Source organism: Indicator indicator, chromosome 7 (assembly GCF_027791375.1).
Source record: "Indicator indicator isolate 239-I01 chromosome 7, UM_Iind_1.1, whole genome shotgun sequence".
NCBI lineage: Eukaryota > Metazoa > Chordata > Aves > Piciformes > Indicatoridae > Indicator > Indicator indicator.
In genome coordinates this window covers 10,765,961-10,786,405 of record NC_072016.1, presented here as the reverse complement: position 1 = coordinate 10,786,405, position 20,445 = coordinate 10,765,961, and the positions used below count along the sequence as shown (strand labels likewise).

Sequence of the window (20,445 nt, the reverse complement as noted above, 5' to 3'; positions counted from 1 at the left end):
GAAACTTGAGAAAAAACATGAATTTTTCTTGTTGTTGTTTGCAGAGCATTTAGTTCAGCATGATGGAAGGTATTGTATGATGAGGAGCTGGAGCTGCCTGTCTAGAGTCTGTTCCATTCCTATAATATTCACTATAATGACTTGGATAGAAATACAACATTCACAAAGGGTATAAATAAAGGTGTGGCTGGTGGAGTTATGGGTGCAGAGCGGGACCTGATATACTGGCAGCACTGAACATTGAGAGGAGTTCAAGACCAGCACTACCATGGCAGCACTCTGACTAGCACAATCATTGCTTTCTGCTTCTGGGAGAATGAGAAAGGGTGCAAAAACACGATGCACATCTCACCCATGCTGCAATCTAAGGCTGAGCAGGATGGTAATGATTTTTCAGCCTGGCCTCCTGGCCAAAAGAAATACCCCATTCTGATTTCAGCATCAGATTTGGGTAAAGATTTTGGATGTTCTTTTATCAAGTCTTATTATTTAACCCCAGAAGTCTTCTGCTTCTCCTCTTGAAGCTATGTATTTGAGTGGTTTCAGAGAACAGTGGCCCTTTTGGTTCTCTGGGTAGAGAAATTGTCAGTAACTGTTTTCAAGCTGAAAATGCTCAAGTGTGGTCCATGACCAGGAAAGGCTTTTCTTAACATTTACTAGGAGGATGGATAGATAGAGAAAATCACCTTTTGGAAAGAACTAGAGCAGTAAATTTTTGTTCAACAGAAGGGAGGAAGGAAGAAGTCATTCTACAGCCCTGACATAGGTGAACTCTGGCAGGGGGTTGGACTAGATGGTGTTTCAAGGTTCCTCCCAACCCCTAATATTCTGTGATTGTGTGATTCTGTGAACTGAAGCTGCCCTTGGTCTTCAGCAGTGGCTGAAACTCCAGATGAGGCTTGGAAACATGTTTCCAGAACCTACAGAACCATCTTTAAAGAAAAAGGTAATGTAAATACCTAGTTTACCAGAATCAGCTGTGGATTTATTTTAATGTGGTTCCTCCTCCTGGTCTTGGGTTGTGCTCCTCATAGCAGAAATCCCTGTATGGCCAAGGTGCTGCTGGGTGAGGACAAGGGGAACCTCACTATGCTGTATGGTCCTGGCTGCTTTCGTGGAGCAACTCAATGGTCTGAGTGGCTCCAGAGTGAGCAAGGCAGAGAGGACTCCCATGTCTGGTTATGGACAAGGCATGGTATTAACACTGGAACTTGTCTCTCATGGCAAGAGGAAGAGCCATGTGGACAAGTGAGTTTGTGTGCAGTACAGATACTCATGAATATGTAGCTGTGCAGAGGCTTATCTCTGCATAGAGGGCTCCGACCACACAGGGCAGTCCTAGTTTCGTGTGGGATGTGTTTATATTGCAGCAGCTTTCACAAGTAGGCAGCCTTCCATGCTAGCACTTCACCAGTACGAGCTCCTGACCCTTCACAGGAGACCTGCCATAGAAGTGTTTCCCTTCACCATATCTCTACCCTACCTCTCTTTCCTGAGATTGGCTGTTTCCTGAGCTACTCACTACTTTATGCCACCATGGCAAGTAAAGTAGTGGGTGAGGGCACTTAATCACCTTGATAGATGAGCTGGGGACAAGTAAGGGACATACTTGCCCCTCTGACTATCTGCCTTCTTGTCCACCTGCCCCAAGTCTGGAGAAGGAGCTGCTTGCCCACCTACTTTGCCTTCCTTTGAGATCTGGTTTTGACATATTTGTTTCTGTGAGAATCCTAACTGCTTTAGGACAGTTGCATTTCAGGGCAACACATCTGCTTGGGTGGATGTTCCTGCATAGTGCAGCTTCTTTGGGGGTCCTGGATTCTGGGGTCAGCCACAAATTTCCTGGCTGGGAGTGACTGGGCTCGTGCTGGGGAAGCGAGGGCCAGCAAGTGTGAGGGAAGTCCAGCCTAGCATGGTCCTGGGCAGGTGCAGGTCCGTGTGCCTGGCACCCATCTGGGGAGTGGCGTTGTCAGGGGAGTGTCCCGCCTGTCCTTACCTGTCGCCACAGCGTCGGCGCATCGGGCCGGAGCGTGGCACCCCCGCCCCCGGGGCAGAACAACTGTCTCCATGGCGACGAGTCGCGGCGGGGGGGCCGCAGTGCCGCCGCTCCGCTCCGCTCCGCCCCGCCGTACCGAGCCGCTGCCGAGCCCAGCGGAGCCGGCGCGGCCCCGCGGTGGGCGGCGGCACCGCGGGGCATGGGGCCCGGCGGGCGGCGGGCAGGAGCGGGGCTTTCGGCGTCGGAGTGAGCTCGGGAGACGGCAGCAGAGGGTGCCCTCCCAACGCCCCACCGCCCCGCCGCTGCCGCCACAGCCCCCTGGGAGAGACCTAGCGCGGTGCCGCCCGGCTCGGATGCCGCCATGGGGATCCGCTTCTCCAGCATCCCCACGCTGCCCCGCGGAGGGCAGGGCCGTCTGCACCGCGCCCGCCACCACCACCTCAAAGGTACGGCTCGGCTGGCACCCCCAGCAGGATGAGCGCCCTGGGCACCCTCGACAGGGTGGACATCCCTGGCAGGACGATCACCCGCGGTACTCCGGGGCAACCGAAGCGGCATGGTGCTTTGGGCACCCCAAGGTGGGATGGGCACTCCGGGACCCCAAACTGGGATGAGGTCTAGGTGCTCATAGCGCCCTTGGCACCTCATGCTGCACAGGCATCCCGGGCACCTAGGGACAAGCAGGGCTCCCTGGACACCCAGGGATGGGATGGCTCCAAGTCTGGCATCCCAGGCCCTCTGGCGGTGTGGGACTCTCTGCCCTGCTCCCAGCCCTGCCGCTTCTTCCCCGGCAGTGCCCCGTGGGTGGCTGATCCGTGCACAGGTGTCCCCGGGCAGTGGCACCCTGGGAAAGCAGGGACAGCATGTCAGAGGAACTCGACTGCCAAAGCATCCCCAGATGTTTCTCTTTTTGCTTTGGCGTCTTTTCTCAGTGCTTCAGGAATGTGTCTGCATGCATGGGATTGTCAGTCTTGTTTGGAGGAGGGCAGGGGGTATTTGGGGCTCCTTACCCAGCTTAGATGGTTATTCTATTCCTCACAAGGAAAAATCCCCTTTTCTGAAATCCTGGGGCAATGTCAGGACCAAACTGGATGGGGATGGCTCAGTAAGATGAGCAGGAATGACTGCCCAAGGTCTCTTCTGTCCTTGCCCTTTTTTGCCCTCTTTTACTGTAAGTCAGGTGGGTGGTAGCAGAAAATAACCTCTCACTCTTGAAAGACATTTCCTAGGGCAGCAGTACACACTGTATATGTCCAACACTACCTGGGTACCTCCTCTATAGGCACATTTTCACAGCCAAAGGCAGTGAGTGATGGTGTTAGAGTATGTCAGACAGCTCTCTCTAGCAGGGAATGTGGGAAAGTGCTGCTCCCACAGCCATTTCAGGCGATCAAAACTTGTTGCAGCTTTCCCAGTGTGTTGCAGAATTTGCAGCCACCCTTGTGGAAAATGGGGATGTCACTGTCCACTCCCATTTTCACTGAGCTTTTGGATACTACTTTGGCATGGTCTAGGGGAGTAGAAGTGGTTAATGATGAACTGGGAAACTGGTTGTTATACTGAAGGATTTTCTGATACATTATTCTTCCATTACACCTCTTTGCTCCTTTCTTTTGTACTTGGGTGATTTGGAACAATTGCATGAACTGAAGGTGATTATACCATGGCTTTTTGGATGTCTGTGCAAGGAAACCTTATGAATGCTTATTGCTCTGTAATGGACATAGTCAGTCAGAAGCTCAGTCCAGACAATGGCTGTGCTTAAAATTTGATTTGCAAGGAGGGAGATGCTGAACACTAAAAGGTGAACCATCATCCTCTATCAGTGCAAACGTGCAGGCACATGTGATTCTGTAGTAGTTGGTATGCAATTGTAAACTGCCAGGAAGGATTTGTTTTTTAAGAATCACGCTGTCAGCTGGAAATCTTTCTGGAGCAGCCTTAAGCAGATAAGAATTTATAAACTGGAGCCAGAAGGGACACTGCCACTTAATCCATTATGAGTGGTCTACATGAGATTTTGAAGATGCTCTGTATGAATCACCTAATTTTGATGGGGTGGGGGGTTGTATGTTAATGGAGTTTCATTTCTTTCTTTTTTCCTTTAATTTCCATTTCAATTAAATTTCCACCTGTGCTGAAGCAGCAAACAGAAATGCTCTCAAGACTGTAATGTAGCAGAACACTGACATGGTTTTGGTTTGGTGTAAAGACTTAACAAGACATAGGCCTTGTAAAAACCAAGCAATTACCTGGGACAATATGTGCCTTTTCTGTCCTGTTTTGTTTTTTTTTTTTTTTTTTCAAACCAGACTGCTTCAGGTCCTACATTTAAATGCAGAATAAACAAGTCTGATTGCATCTGACAGTTTCCTGTAAAATAGTCTGAAGGCAGAGCAGTGAAAGTATGAATGTCACACAGTTTTGTTGCATATATGCCCTTTAACATTTTCTTAAGTGTATTTTAATTGAAGGTCCTCAGTTGTTCGTCCCTCAGTGTCTGTCTCTGTGTAAAGGATACTAAACTTTGATAATTTGGCCACCATCTAGAACTTTCCTTCTGTGATGGCCTCTTCTCAACCTGGTGCTAGAGGTGAGTTAGGCTCATTCATGCTAAAGAAGAAACTATGATTGCATTAATTTTCCCAAGGTGTTCTGGGAGCTCTGAACCATAAAAGTTCATCTCTGCTATGTAAGAAATAAGACCTCCATATGCAGTAGAGCTGTTGCCCACATGTACCGAATAAAATTTTTATACCTTTCTTTCAGTCTGGCTAAAAATGGTCACCTTTAGTTAAGCAAGTCTTCTGAAGACCATGTTATACTTCTGGTGGTATTGAAGGCATAACACAGAAGACTGAAGACTGGCATGGCAGGCAGAATACTTGCCTTGCTTTTGGGGTCAGTACATAAGAAGGAAATCGCCCAACTTGATCCTCAGACTTCAGCTGCAGTTTTAAAACTAGGCAGCTGAAAGAGCCAGAGCCAGGTCTTTACTGAAGATGCCTGCAACAACAAACCTGGTAGCCTGGGCTGATGACTTTAGAGTTGCTTTCAGAATAGGACAGTACTTTAAAATCTGGTATGTCCAGCCCTTTGTAAAAGGACTTCACGTTGCTGTCCACTAGAAACCACTAGAAACAAGCTCTTTGGAATTACTTATTCCAAAGCAGTATGTCATGCCTAGATTGTTAATCCAGATTTTGGTGTCACAGCTGTGCCTGCAGGCTTTGACCAGTTTGGAGCCAGTGACAGCTGAAGTCAGTGGAAACAGAGGTCCTTCAGGACTACAGGTGATCAGATGCCATGGTCCTGATGTGGCTGTTAATCTTAGAGTCATGGCCAGTGGTTGGAAGGAGGTTATCATTTGGTGATGGCCTGATGAGGTGGTTGAGGTGAGATTATGTTTGGTATTCTGGCAAATATTTACCTTCTCATATCCCAGACATGGCTGTTTCTCTGGGACGGTGGAAAGTGACCCATTTTGTACTTTCCTAGTGCTGAGATAAAGATTATGATTATCTGGTAACAGTCTCCTTGATGCAGCCAGATAAATGCCAGGAAATTTTGCTGTCCACTCTCTCTGAATTGTAGTTTGAGGTAACTGTCAAACAAGGTGGTGTGGCTCTTTGTAGCGGAACCAAGTGGGAAATTCCAACTGTATCTAAACTTCTGGATTCTGTGATGAAAAAAAATCAAACCTTTGCATCAGTGGCTCTGAGTCCTGCTTATTTACTAGTGCCAGGGCAGTCTGGTTTAAACTATTTCCACCACAGAGATTTCTATTATTTCTCAACATACATCCTCAGTTCAGCCCACCTGCCTCCTCCAGGATTCTTCCAGGATAATCTATTTGATCTCCTCTCTTAACTCTCCTTTTTAATCCTAGTGTAGCTTGGTAAGTTACCTTGCTTGCCTGGTGTTGCATCTTCCAAATCATTGTGGCTGTTGCATTCCTTCCTTAGCTACTGCTCAGCTTTGCTGGGTGTGTTTGACTCCTCCTGCTGTGTTGTGTGGGCTATCTGCCCTGTTAGAGATTTTGTGTAGTTGTCAAAGTTGCTGGTCCAGGATGCTAGAAAGGGAGTTTTTGATAGCCCTTGGGCCAGAGGTGAAGTGTGGGAGCTGAGTGCCATCTCCAGTGCTCTGTGGGCAGGCAGCTCTTTATCCTCACTTGTCTCCAAGAAGGCTTAGCCATTTCTGTGGACAGCAAATCAATATTACATCATAGAAGCTAAGAAGTATTACTGTCTCTCTTTTAAATCCTTTCCTCTAGCCTCCTACTCAGGTTTGCTGTTTTTTTTCCTGAGCCCACTCTTGCTGTGGAAGGTAGATTTCCATGGTAAGTGACAGAAAGCAGGGTTTTTTCCTGTTGGTTTTCTCATGGGTTAATGCACCTAAGATATTTATGAGAAAGAATGTATGTGCTATATTACAAAGACAGCCTGAGCTAGTCAGAAATCCTCTTTTCAGCAGTGGCTGATTACTCATGGTTTATTCTTTATTATTTATATTACAGTGGCATCTGGAGGCTCCCGTTGAGATTTGAGTCATGTTGTGCTGGGTGCTTCCATGGTCCCCTTCACTTACTGCTCATTCATACAGATAGCTCTTGCTCATGTGTCTGGGTAATCTCTGGGGGGTAATTTGGGGTTCATACCTCCGGAATATCACATGAAGCAGGATGGAACCTCCGCAGGACAGTTCTTCTTAGTTGCCTCTTTAGCTAGGAAACCTGAGGCAGAGTCAGCAGGGGTTTGCTGAAGGGAATGACTGCCTTCCTGGCTGCAAGCCAGAAACAAACACAGCCAGCTGTGCAGCACTTTACCAAGGAGGCAGGGGCATTGCTGCTCTTCCTGGCCCTGGGAGGTGACCAGTCATGGTTATACAGTCTTTGCCTGCATTTTTGCAGTTGCCATTCCAAACATTAAATCTCACCAATACATAAATATGTTAGATTTTTTTCCCCTTTCACTGGTACTTTATGAGTTTCTGAAATACATGCAGAGGATAATAATCTGGCTGATATAGGCATTTCAATAATTGTATCTTGTTGATAGGAGACTATCCTCTTGCCAGCTCCATTTTGTGCACTCGCTAGGATAAAACTAATTGGGGAGTAAAAGGACATCAGCAGTTGATGATCATGGGGACTAGAAGTTGGGGTGCAAGCAGTGCACCAGGCAGGATGCCAATAGTGATGCTGTGAGATAACCTCAGCTCCCATTACTGTCATAACTGGTTCTTCTGTGAAGTACTATTTCATTTTTTTCCAGCCTTAGAGAGTGAGAACTTTCATCATTCAAGGCTTTGAAGGATGCCTCCTCCTTCCTGCCCTTCTCTTTCCATTCTGTCCTGGGTCATGCTTATTTCCCTCTGACCTGTCAGTGTGTGTGTGTTGTAGGTATAAAGTTTTTCCTGAGGTTCTCAGGTTTATATGACCTTCTCCCAAGCACTAGATTTTGTCCCAAACTAGTGAACTTTGATTTATTACATTTTAACTGCCTAAAATCATCCAGTGCTCCAAAGGCAGCAATTTATCAATCTTACTTTTTCTGTTGTCCTTTTCATAAGGTACTGAAGCCTCTTGATGGAGCAGATAATGCTGCAGCTTGCAGAAATTTCCCAGGAAATCGTGTGGTGCTTTGTCAACATGTGATGCTCTGTATTTCTTAAGAGCAAGAAAGGCTGCTTTTGAAAAACACCAGGAATCAAACCATCAGTAGAGTGATTGAGCTGAAAATGTTAATCCAAGGCTTAGTAGCCATTTAAAAATGCAAATGGAATACTGGAAATTATAGATAAAACCCAGCAGAAGAAAACAGGTGCTGTCACTAGATTGTTGTATAAACCTGAGTATTGTGTGTAGTTCTGATTCTTCCCCTTCTACTATCTTATAAAAGGTACAGAAGAACTGGAAATGGCTCAGAGGAGGGTAACAGAGACAGTCAAATTCTAGATTAATTTCATACAAGGAATGGCTGAATAACCTAGGACTTCTACCTCTGGAAAAAAGAACTATTGGGATAGGAACTGACTGGCTTGTAGAGAAGGGGCAGAGCTTGATTCTTCACTGTATCTTCCAGTACAAGAATTAGGAGGACACCAAATGAAGCTGATAGGTAGATTCCAGCTCCTTTTGAACAAAAGGAGGTTATACCCATCTGCAGTGTCTGGTAGTTCTGTCAAGCTTTTGATGCCAAAATGGGCCTGGTTTTATGGGAAAGTGGAGGAGGTCATGAATCAGAAATCCTTCGAAGTTACCTGCCTTGCTACACACAAATACCACACGCTCACCCTGCTCACATAGGAGGGTGAGTGAAAGGTCCCAAGGACATCCTCCTAAGGCTACATGTGTTCAGTGGATAAGGTTAACACTTAAATGAGAACTTAAAACTTCTCCATACCAGAGACAGGTGGAGTTGGATTGTTCAGACATTGCAGTGATGGATGGAGGGAATAGAGCCTGCTCTGATGTTGGCTTGTCTCTAGCTGGGATCTATCCTCTTTCGAATGTCCCTGCCTGGATGTTTACAGAGTGGTTCATTGCCATGGGAGCATCCAAGTCATGCACAGAACATCTGGGCTTTCTCTGGGTGATGGTACAGTTTTGTGATGAGGACCTTGTTCAAGCTGCCATCACATCTTTCCTGGATGAAGCTGCACCTTCTGCACGTTGTGTTTTCAACAAATAAGAGCCCTTTTGCATTTATCAGCTCTTCTGGAATAAGAGAAAGCAGGTTCTCTTTGCTTACATTGACCTCCTAAGTGACAGGAGGCAAAGAAGCTCCCGCTTCATTCTGTTTTCTAGGCTGTTGAAATAGCAGCTTCTGTGAAGACTCTGTGAAGTATCTGGGAAGGTTTCTAGTACAGAGGCTTGGAAGATTTCATATTTGGCAGTTGTTCTTGCCTACTGCTGCTAGGATAATTGCAGGAACCAGCTACTTCTGCATCACTGCAATTGTTGCCTGTGGCAAGTACATAAGTACGTGGTGTCTGACTGACGGTGCTTACCTTCACGGTGGCCACGTAGGTCACGCTGGGAATCCACGTGTGCTCTGATTTGACTGCCTTGAAATTTTAGGGCATCTAAGCAATCCAGTTCTGAACTGTCCCGAGGAGTTGGGTCTGCAATGCCTGGGTCTGCATATTGTCTCTATCCGGGAATGATAGATCTAAGATTAACCTCAATCACAGCACTGTGCAGGTGCCTAGCTCTGTGCCACAAACTGATGAATCCCTGTAACTGAATGAATCCCTGTGATGAATTGATGAATCCCTGTGAGAGCTGAAATCTCCTCCACCGACAATAACCAGGCTAGCTCAGTCTGGAAGCAAATGAAAGCTATATTTGCAAGCACATCTACAATCTATGATGAAATGCAATGAATATGTACAAATATACACTATTCACAACATTTACAAATATATACAATCAACAGAAAAGCACAACCAAGCTCCCTTTGCTTTCCCCAAACAGGAGACCTCCCAAGGGGCCTCCTCCCCAGACCCCCCTGGCAGAAGGCAGAGAGTCAAGAAGCAGAGGGGCTGTTAGACTTAGCTTGCCAAGGTCAGTGTGTTATCTTCAGCCAGAAAAGAAAAAGAAGCAGCCAGACAGAAGCCCAGCAAGTTGCGAACTGCCCAAACTCCAACTGCTCCAACTTTGTTTTGAGTAGTGGTTCTTAAACATTTCTACCTCTCCAATGGAAGTGTTTAGAACAATCATTATTTTGCTTTCTTACACCCAATAGTGACTTATTTACATTCTTTAGCTTTCTCTGCTTGAACTTTGCAAGGAAAAATTAAAAAGACAGTTTTAAACCATCACAATCCCAAAGTGGTTCGGGGGACGAGCTGAATTTTAACTGAAGCTTAGGGTCTGGCAACATTTAAATTTTCTCCTGTGACTGTGTGGTAGTTTTAGGCGGTGCCTAGGAAAATTTTCCACTGATGGAGTAGAAAAGTGGTAGAATGCAAATAAATTACCATTGGATACAAAAGGAAAATAATGATAAAGTCCAAATAATCTCATTGGTCTGATTACTAACATAAAGTTATTTGTATAAACTAACTCTTGCTCTTTTAGCTTCCTCACTCGAGCAGATACTAGCTGGCTTTTGCTTAGCTGTTCCTGACCTTGGCTGAGTTTCTTTGTTGTGGCTAAGTACTAACAAGCTCTGCTCTTCTCTTTCCCTTGTCCCATGTTCAAGGGAGAGAGAGGGGAGGGGAGACAGGAGGAAGCTGTTGGTAAGCCCCTGGTTTTGTCCAGGGGTGTTCTTGTGTTGTTTATAAATTGTAAATATATGTAAATATTGTGTATTTTGTACATATTCATTGCATTTCATATTTTAGATTGTAGTTTTGCTTGTAAATACAGCTTCATTTGCTTCCATCTGAGCTAGTCTTGCAATCTGATTTTGGGGGGGTAATTTCAAACCACCACAGACTGCAACATGTATGTATGAACCCAAGCTACATTTTAACCTAGCTAACTAGGTTATTACTAGCAGTAATACCTGCTAGCAGGTATACCACTAGCAGTAGTACCTGGGGAGCAGGGCAAACAGTTGGGTACTTAACCATAGTGAGGTGTGGGTTGATGCAACTGTGTGGTTAAAACTGAGTTGGGATGGGTTTTAATTTCCATTCATTCTTGAGGACCTCTAGCTGACAAAAGCATGTTGTATAGAACATAGTAATTCATATTTGCACTATAGGTTATTTTGCCTTCCAGTTACAGGATTAAAACAGGGTTGTGTTTTAAAATTATAGGGTGGAGGATGCCATGGTGGTATTATGCTTATACAATTCTCCATTAGTCCACCACTGGTCAATTCTTTGCTGAAGGAGGTTGTCTCAGCTCTTGGATAACTGTCAGGTTAAATCTCAGGGCTATTTTATGTCAAACTCTGCAAAGTAAACATTAATAGTTCTCAGCCAGCCTCAGAGATAAAATACCATGCAGGTATTTTATTTTTTAGAAAAGCAGTTAATATAAACTTTTCTTTTCTTTCCTTTCTTTTTCCCTTTCCCTTTTTCCTTTTTCCTTTTTCCTTTTTCCTTTTTCGTTTTTCCGTTTTCCTTTTTCCTTTTTCCTTTTCCTTTCCTTTTCCTTTCCTTTTCCCTTTCCTTTTCCCCTTTTCCTTTTCCTTTCCTTTTCCTTTTCCTTTTCCCTTTCCTTTTCCTTTTCCTTTTCCTTTTCCTTTTCCTTTTCCTTTTTCCTTTTCCTTTTCTCTCCTTTCCTCTCCTTTTCTGTAATAAAATTTTAGACAGAATAAATTCTAAACTACTGTCATTGCTTGTATAGTCTTCTTGCTATCTTATATCCTGCCTGGGATAGCAAAAAAGGAGCTCGGCTTCTGAAGAAGCAAGGGACCATGGAATGTTAAGCAGAGCTGGAAATCTGAGATTCTTTGTCCCAGTGGAATTAATTGGAGGCACTTCTGGGGTAATGGTTTCTTACTTGGGAAGCTGAAGGGGAGCATGAAAGCCTTTGTGAGCAGCCCCAGTCTGGACATCCCTCTGGCTTCACCCTGTTTGAAATCTGTAGCTCAAACCCTGACCCAGTCAAAAGAAACATAATCATGTTATGCTTGATTCATTCTAATTTACATTGTCTTCCCATATGTCAACATATGATTTGAAAACTCCACTGATCATCTTTTATCCTCTGTTAGGCATAAGCTCTGCTTGATTTCCCTTTAACTGCTACTTGGATGGAGACGTGACTGTGATTTGTGCCCTGCTGTTCATCAACACCATCTAATGTAAGGCTAAGTGTTAGAGTCTTGACTTGCTACTAGTCAGACTTTTGCCAGATAAGCCAAGCAGTCATAGATACAGAGCTTATTTACCATCCAGATTCTAACTCTTCATCAGGGTGTTAATTCAGATCTCCTCTTCAAGGGCTACCTGTTTATTATAGCATTTAATTGTATTGGTGCTACTCAGGATTTCTTTGATTTGAGCAATTAATGCCATTGTGTTTTAAAATATCTATCTGCCTTGCAGGGTCAGTTTTTGTCCATGGTGAATGACTGTTTTTTGTACTTAACAAGTATTTACTAGGTAGGAAGGGAAGGGATGGTTTCCCATAGAAATATTGAGTCATTGGAGAGGATGGGATACAAATAACTGTAAATGTTGCTAACAGAATCTGTGTATCATGTGAGTCACTTGAAGAGATGTGATGGAAAAGAAAAAATGTGCCTCAGTAATTGATTATGTTGCAGCATTTCAGCAAATGCAGAAAGAAGAGTAGTTGTATGCAGTGAACATATTATAAGGCACTTGGGTAACCTCTAATGTGAGAAAGGGATTTCTACCTTCCCACTCCCATTTAGTGCACTGTTCTGATGCTCTTACCTTTGAACAATTACCTTCCTGAACAGGCATAAAACAAAATAAAGGAGCAAAAAGTTCTCCCTATTTAAATCCATTAATACCTTCTGTTTTTAGAGGTTTAGAGTTGAGATGCCAAGTGATAAGTACAGACAGCTGAGAGATTTGATCCTCTGCTTAAAATCTGCCCTGTGTTAGTTGTGGCAGAAACTTCTCACCATCTGCTGGATGACTCATGGCCTGGGGAGATCATCTGATGTTCAGTGCATTGCCTTTAGACAGTTGTTTTCAGACCCTGCTGACATGCACTGGAGGACTTAACAGACATGAAAAAGCAGCTTGAGTTTTCAACCAGAGAAGTCCTGCAGGTGAGACCTGTATCAGTGAGCTCTGATTGCCCACTCAATGTGTGGCTGAGCAGATATTGTCAGTCTCTGGTTTTCAGTCCAACACAAAGACCAGGAGGTAAAACTACAGAGTGATGGGTGGAAACAGAGACTGAAGGTGCACTCCCAATTTGGAAATTGTAACACTACATCCATTATTAATAACCTCACTGCAAAAGAAAAAATGCTTTGCTGCAAATGAAGCTGTGACACAGGCAAGTGGCAGGCAAAATGAAAATTTCATACTTGCCATGGTCTTACAATAAAGGTTTTGTGTTATACTCCCAGCAATGCCACTATAAATAGTCTTGTTATCTAATCTTCCAGCTCAGAGTACGACAAAGGATTACAAGTAGGAAAACACTTCAGTGTAGATTTTAGCCTTTCCCCCCACTGCTTCCCTTGCTGCTGCTGGAGTATTATTGCTGGGCCCCCTTGTATTTCATATGGAGACAACATTATTCAGAAGTACAGAATGTCACTTAGAGAAGGACAGTTCAGATAAAACCCAGAAGATTTATGACATAGTTTAGATAAGGTCTTGTAGGAACTGAGATGAGGGAAGTACTGGTAATTCTCACTCCAACTTTGTTTCTTAGGGTGTGGTGAGAACTTTTTGTGGCAACTTCATTGGGTCAGCTATGAAGCAGGGCATCTTTTAATAAGATGCTCCACATGCTTGATTGCAGAAGGAACCCTTTTGCTAATAAATAATCCAGATGCATCATACAGTGTGGGCTCTGTCCACACAGGTCTAGGACCTGATCCTAAACCAGCTGAAAGTCCTCAGAAAAATTCACAGAGGCACAGAGAAAATATCTTTTCCTTTTTTAATCTTATTTACCATGTAAAAGGAGGAATTGTCCTGTGGTAAGGATAATACCTCCTCTCCTCCCCTCTCTCTGCTTTGCTGGTGATGCAAATCCTTGTTTCTGACCCTTCCTTGGATCCCTTCCCAATCCATTTGACATGGGGCACCTGAAGTCAGTGAGGAGGGCTGGGTTCTGGGAAAACTCCCCTTGAGCAGGGGCAGCTAAAAAGCGCCTTCTGCAGCCTTTGTCCATGGACATGAAGGATCCTTTCCCACAGAAATCTGCAGATTGCTTTCTAAACTTTTGTTCAATTTTCTTGTGGCAGATGTGGAAGGAGGTTTGAGGGAGTATGGCTGCTGTAGATCTAGAGCCTCACATGACTTGTATCATCCTCTTTGCTATGTGAGGTGAATTAGGAAGACTCTGAGTGTTTGTTCAAGCTCCAGCACTGCTCACCTGCTGCAGGGTGGCTTCCCCACCCACGTGATTCGGAAGAAGCTCTCTAGGAAGCACTATTTCAGCATAAGCCCAGATAGCTCAGCAGAGGGGTACACATGTTCTCCAGCCATGATCAACTCCAGAAATCCTTCTGTGCTTTTATCACACCTTCTCATGAAAGAGCTAAAGCAAAGATAAAACTTGAGGAACTGAGCCCTCATTGCAGCCGTTGGAGAGAGGCAGGAAAAAGCTTGTGCCATCCTCTTCCTCAAATAAGCTGATATCTACAGAGATAAAATGGTCTGTTTATATTGTGTACAACAGTTCAGCAGGAGGAAGACTAATTTCATCTGTTGAATGCAGTAGCCCTACATCCATCAAATCCCAGAGGGTTCGTGTGACACAGATTAAGGGATCCAGTTTTGACTTCTGGGAAACTACTTGGTCTTGAGGGCTTCCCCTGGCATTCCCAGTCCATAGACACATTTGAGAAGGCATTCACCTCCATCTGCCCATGTCACCCTCTCCCTGCTTGGCAATGCATCAGCAGGGTCCATCTGAGAGGAGGCAATAGCATTGAGCTGCCACTGACTAGGGTGCTTCTGTCTCTTGCAGCTCTCTGAAATGCATCCTTAAATATTACTAAAAGCACAAGAGCCAAAGGACATAATTGCCTGTCTCAGTTGAGCCTGATACTCCTAACAAATTCTTTACCAACCCAGATTGTGGTATTTCAGCTTAAATTCCTAGGCATAAACAACTCTAAGCACTGGCAGGTAAAATGTTTTTTTGACAATGGGCTTTGTCCTGTTGTTGCCTGTTCTTCAGGAAGGAGAGTTACCTTCCTGAGATTAGATTCTGCAGAAAGATCAAATTTGCTGTTGGAACAGAGATTTTTATATATACTAAAAGCACACCTGGGAGCATTTTACTAGGACTTCTTGGCTAAGGCAAGGATTTATTAATAAGAAGCACCCAAACCATATTATGCACTGAAGCAGAGCTAGAACAGGATGCTTTTGTTCTGATTCAGGGAGATGATTGAATTCAGTGACAGATGCCAAGTATTTATGTCCTTAGCTGCGTTTATCTGTTAAATTTGAAAGTGTTAAAAGCAGGAGGTTTTTTTTTGAATAAACATATTAAATAATGGCAGAGAGTTCCAGATGGGCATCAGTAGGATGACATTTTATTATGAGGTGTAGTTGTACAAATTGTACTGCTCAGAAAAGAAAGCTGTGGAGAATAATACATTGCTCTGGATTTGCACCAGAATACTTCAATTCAGAGACCCTGGTGTCTTTGCTTATAATATTTCTTAGTATCAAGAAGAATACAGTCAAATTATATTTACTGTATATGTACAACTGCATATAATATATTGTTACAGGAATACATCTGTGATATTGCTGTAAAGTTCCTGACAGTTGTCCATATTTCTACATTAATATAGCTTTTAGCATATTGATAGAAGTGCAAAGCCTAGAGAAGCTGTTGCTTGCTTTGAAAACCATTGCCAACACACACTGCTTGCTTCCTTTTGCTCACTCTCCCTGCTACCAATAGTCCTTTTTGCTGCTTCTTCTTCTTCTTTTTAATTTCTTAAAATTTATTCTGTAACTTACCTAAAATAGCCTCTGGCCTTTAGTTTTGTTTATGTCTTGTTTATAGTTCTTAGTGGTTTAAAATTATTTCAATTTTGTTATCACCTTCTTAATGAGTATTTTATCCAATTAGTCATTATTTAGCCTTTTAATCTTTCCGTGGGCCATTTCTAAGCCCTTGAACAGTGACTCTTTACAGCTGAACCAAGAGTCAGGATGAGGATGAACAGCTGACCCATAAACTTCAGGCAAGTTGTCGCATTTCCAGTGCCTCTGAGCCATCTTGTTCCTCAAAAATTAATGCTACTTACAAATTGCCTTCTGCCATGCTCCACCAAATACTAAGATGCTGTAATTATTTATGACAGTTAAAATCTCCTGATGTCTTGAAATAAAAGCCAAACATATAGGGAGAACACATCCTCTGGAGGAAGGTTATAGAATGAGAGAAAAAAAGGCTTGCTTTGTTTGCAGGTCACACAGACAGCTAGAAATCCATGTAGGAGATGGAGACCTAGATGTGCTAGATTTAAGGAAGAACACTGTAGCTGCTGCCATTGGACTATTTTCAGGTGTTCGAATGAGTAAACGACTCAAATATAGTTTAAGCCTGTGACTATTTCATTTTAATAGCAATGCAAATACAGTAAGTGAAGGCTGAGACTGCTGCATCTAATTTAGCAGTGTTGCTTTAGCAACATCATGCAGGATGCAAATAGTCTCCTTGGTAACACTTCCTAAGTGTCATTAGATAAGCGATGGTTATAAACACGGAAGCAGATCAGAATGAGAGACATGCTCTTGTGCTGTGCCTTTTTATAGCCCCAGACATCATCATTATCAGGATGGCAAAAGGAGAGAGGGAAGCTGTTTTGAGGATCATAGAGCCTTTAGTGTTTTATAGAAAACACCATCAGTGGTGATGTGACTTTCTGACTTGGTTTATTATAAGGTTTTAAACGAAGGGAGAATGTTGTCCCTGCCCACTGATGGCACTTGTCAGAGACACACACTGTGTCCTCTTGCCTCTCAGGGAGATGCAGATTGTATGTGTCAGCCCTTCTGCCCTCTACCCTAATACATACTTATGCCTCAGTAAGTTTGGAATCTAGAGATTAGAAAGGAGTGAGGAAAGGAGACCACCAGAGCTGAGCATTTATGTGACCTGGTGTGAAGAAGTGGAGGTTGAGGTAGTGGTGGAAGATCTACTTCTGGGCCGGAACCAAATACAGGATCTTCTCCCCTTCTGCTGAGCTTCTCCTGCCTCAGAATCATTGTCAGTGGATTCTGGATTCTCCAGAACCAGATTTGGATTTCTTTGTTGCATTTTGAAGACCATTTTCTAGGGATCAGCAACAGTAGGGATGAAGGTGAGAACGCAGTTTAGCACCAGTCTTGGTAGAGTTAGGCAGTGGTTGGACCCAATAATCTTAATGGTCTTTTCCAATTAAAATGATTCTATGATTCTAAATGGGGTTACTTAGTGCTCAGAAACAAGGAAATTGGTTCTGCTGCTGGCATTACCCTACAGAAAAGAGTAATGAATTGAGACAGCTTTTCTAGTGCTCATGATAACTGACTTTTTTCTTAAAGCCCTATCTGCTGGACAGAAGGGATCACATGAGAATCCTGTCTTTTGTTTAACAACTTCCCACCCCCACCCTCTTCAATTTTATATACTTCTCTGTTACAGAGAAAAGCTGCAAGTTATAAAAACAACATGACCAATATGACCAAAAATCAGAAAGTATACAACAGAACCTTGAATGCTTTTGTTTTCAACTGATCTTTACTTCCATCCCCCTTATTGCTGCCTGAGGATCTCATTCAAGGAATCTGAACATCAGATAATGTTACTGGAGCACATGAAAGACAATGGAAGGAGCAAAGTCCACAAGAGCATCAAAATAGGTTTATTCTGGTTTGTGATGAAAGTCTGGTTTTATTTTATCATGAGCTTGGTCCTGCTTCTGTAGAGGTGGACAGTTGGTAGACTTTCAGATTTTCTTTGGAAAGCCTCTGAACCAAAGCTAAGCCAGACCTTTTCAACAAAACACCTTTTGATCTGTGACCTTCAGGTCCACAGACAAGTTCAGTGACTGGACACTGGCATGTCCAAGAGTCCCTTTTCCATTTCAACAGCGCACAGCACCTTGCAATTTAGTTACCTGGCAAATGACAGACTGAAGTTTTTCCTATGCTAACGCAAAAGAGAGCTCAAATGTCAACAGTCCCTCTTTACAAAGAAAACTCAGAATAATAAAAACAAACCCAAACCATCTCCCACAGCTCTTTATTTGCTCCCAAACCCTCTTGGAATTAATCTATCTTTGTATCTCTTGTATCTCGTGGCCTCTGTTGTAAATGTCAGTGCTGTTTAATGAGACCTGGGCCCTCCGTGTACTCAGGTGAGTAACAATGCAACGTTTGTTTGTGAGATGGGTGCCCTTATAGCTCCCCTTCCCAGGGCAAGGCACTGGGGCTGTTAGACTTGCACATGACAAGCTGTAAGAGGCAAAGTCCAAAACATTGATCTACGTCTCTAGGAACAAAAGCATGCAGGTGAAACTTTCCTGAACTGAGAGAAGTGTTTCCTAAACCTTTTAGAGATTGAAATGGAAAGTCTGGAGTCTCTGTACCGTTACTCTTCTTGCCTCCATCCCATTCCTGTGTTGGGCTCCTGGGAGCCCATTTGAAGGCACTGGTAAGTTTTCTGCTTTGTAAAGGAGGCATTGGGGTTAGTGGACCATGGGATGCCATTCCAGCCCTGGGACAAAATGTTTCTGCTTTCCTTGTGCAGCATAATGAACTTCATGCAGTGGGTCTTGGAACTGATTTCCAGATGACGTTTGTCTCTGCATATAAATTGTTCTGCAGTAGAGGAACTGAGCAGCTGTTTATCACCACCATGGCCTATGGCTTAGTAGGACACAGGAATTTGAACAAACAACTGCTGAATGGGAGCTCCACCCCCAGCCTGCCCTCCTTTCAGCTCTGTGCAGAATATGGAGTGTTTCTTTCCAGGACGGCCAAGGTGCTGTGTTTTTTACACTTCATCTGGATAACAAGTTCTTAAACATTTGTTGGCATTTTTTTTTTTTAAATCAACTTGGAATTAGGGAAATGATCTTTCTCCCCAGTATTCCTGGAATTTTTCTGCTGCAAAGAGATGGGGTGAAGCTTGTGCTTCATGGGGAGAATCAAAAGGTAGGAGGGGTAAGTGAGATTTTTCTGCATGACCTCTCATGGCACTTTGGGGATCTCCAAATAAAAATGTATGGGTAGCAAGAACAGACCTAAATCCTCTCATTACTTAACACACTTGTTTCTGTGGCTCTTCACTGAGCTCTGATCTTGCAGAACCAAATGTGGGACTATCTAGGGTGATTTAGATCTGATTCTGATTTGGTCTAGTTGAAGGGCTGGCTGGTGTTTTGTTCCCACAGACTGCTTCTGTGACAGGTAGGACCACACCAGTTTATCCAAAGGTGTGCAGTCCTTTTTCCACCTGTGGGTTTCTCAGGAAGGTACACTGATGCTGCCCTTCTACCTATCTACCTTCCCATCTACCACCTGCCCCTGAGGTGGTAGATGCAGCTGAACTGCAGCCTTGACCTGAGTCAACTCAGGCATTTCTGCACTTGCACTGCAGTCTCATCCCAAGCAGCACCTTTGCATGATGCCAGTTCATTGCTTGTTCAGTAGAAAGAGTAATGCTTTTGTATTCCCAGCCTTGCTTCCCTGGGTTTTCCTTGGAGATTTCCCATTGCCACATGGAGCCAGACCTGCTTCTTAGGGCTGTCAGGAGCACAGGGCCTCACAGTAAGGCTGTGCCCAACCTCAACTTGCCTACCTGAGACCAGATGGCTCTTGCAGTACAATTGCAAATCTCCTTCCAACACTGGCAGGGCAGTCCTGGCTTTTCTGAGACCTTGTGTTATATTTTTTTCTGTCCATAGTGGGAATCAAGAGTTTCACACCCAGTTGTGGCTTTCTAACCCACAAGGAAATCCCTTGTCTCTCTGGATCAGTCGATGTTGCAGTTTTGTAATGCAGTTTCAATTAGAATGAAGGGGATCAGTGTGGGGTCACACCATGGCTCTGATGAGGGATACTGCATCCTACCTGGAGAAGTGAGAGACTTCACTGTCCAGCTCCTGATCTGCCCCACTTCTGTTTTCTGTGTGCTGGCTGCTCCACATCTGCCAGCCAGGCTCCCCTTTTAACCCACCCCAAGGACAGGCACTGTCCCTCACACCCACTTCCTGCTAATCAAGGTGGTCTGTAGAGGAGGGCTGAGGAGTGTCTCTGCAATAGGAGGGCATCCCAGTGCCTGGTCCATCAAATGAAACTCTTCTTTCTAACATTCCTATCTTGACCTGTAGTTCTCCATTTGCTGCCTGTTTCTGTGAGAACGCTCCTTTCTGCATTTCTTCACAGAAAACCAGAAAAGACTGCATCCAAAAATCCTTCCCAGGCAGCTGGGGCAGCCACAGGGTGACTCACCCTTTGACACAGAAGTCCCTCATTTAGTGTTCACCTCTGGCAACAGATGGCTTTTGGCTACTCTCTTCTTGCTCAGATGCAAACGTTTTCCATTTCTTGCTCGTGGCTTCCTTTGTAGCTGGGAGATGCTTTTGCACCTTACAGTCATCTGTCTTGTCTTTGACTGACACCTCTCTCTGTTATTTCTGTATTTTTAGTGGTCTTCCTTATGCAATAACAGAAATATTTTTTTATAAGCACCTTCTTAGCAGAATATTAATGTATGTAATTAAGATAGTGTTCTGTTCGTCTCAAAATTGGCTTAATTACACAGCTGCTCCTCTAGAATGAAGCTGTGTTTGTTTAAACGTTTAAATATGGTGACA

The 20,445-nt window shown here is 44.0% G+C and overlaps 1 protein-coding gene across 1 annotated transcript in view; it reads left to right on the top strand.

Annotated features, from left to right (window-relative positions):
- Positions 1-2,357: 2,357 nt before the first annotated feature.
- The window catches only part of NEURL1 (neuralized E3 ubiquitin protein ligase 1), a 165,540-nt gene continuing 147,452 nt past the window's right edge, over positions 2,358-20,445 (top strand). Inside the window, exon 1 of the mRNA XM_054382490.1 lies at positions 2,358-2,442. Within this exon, the coding sequence (XP_054238465.1) occupies positions 2,358-2,442 (85 nt within the window). The remainder of the gene's footprint in view (positions 2,443-20,445) is intronic.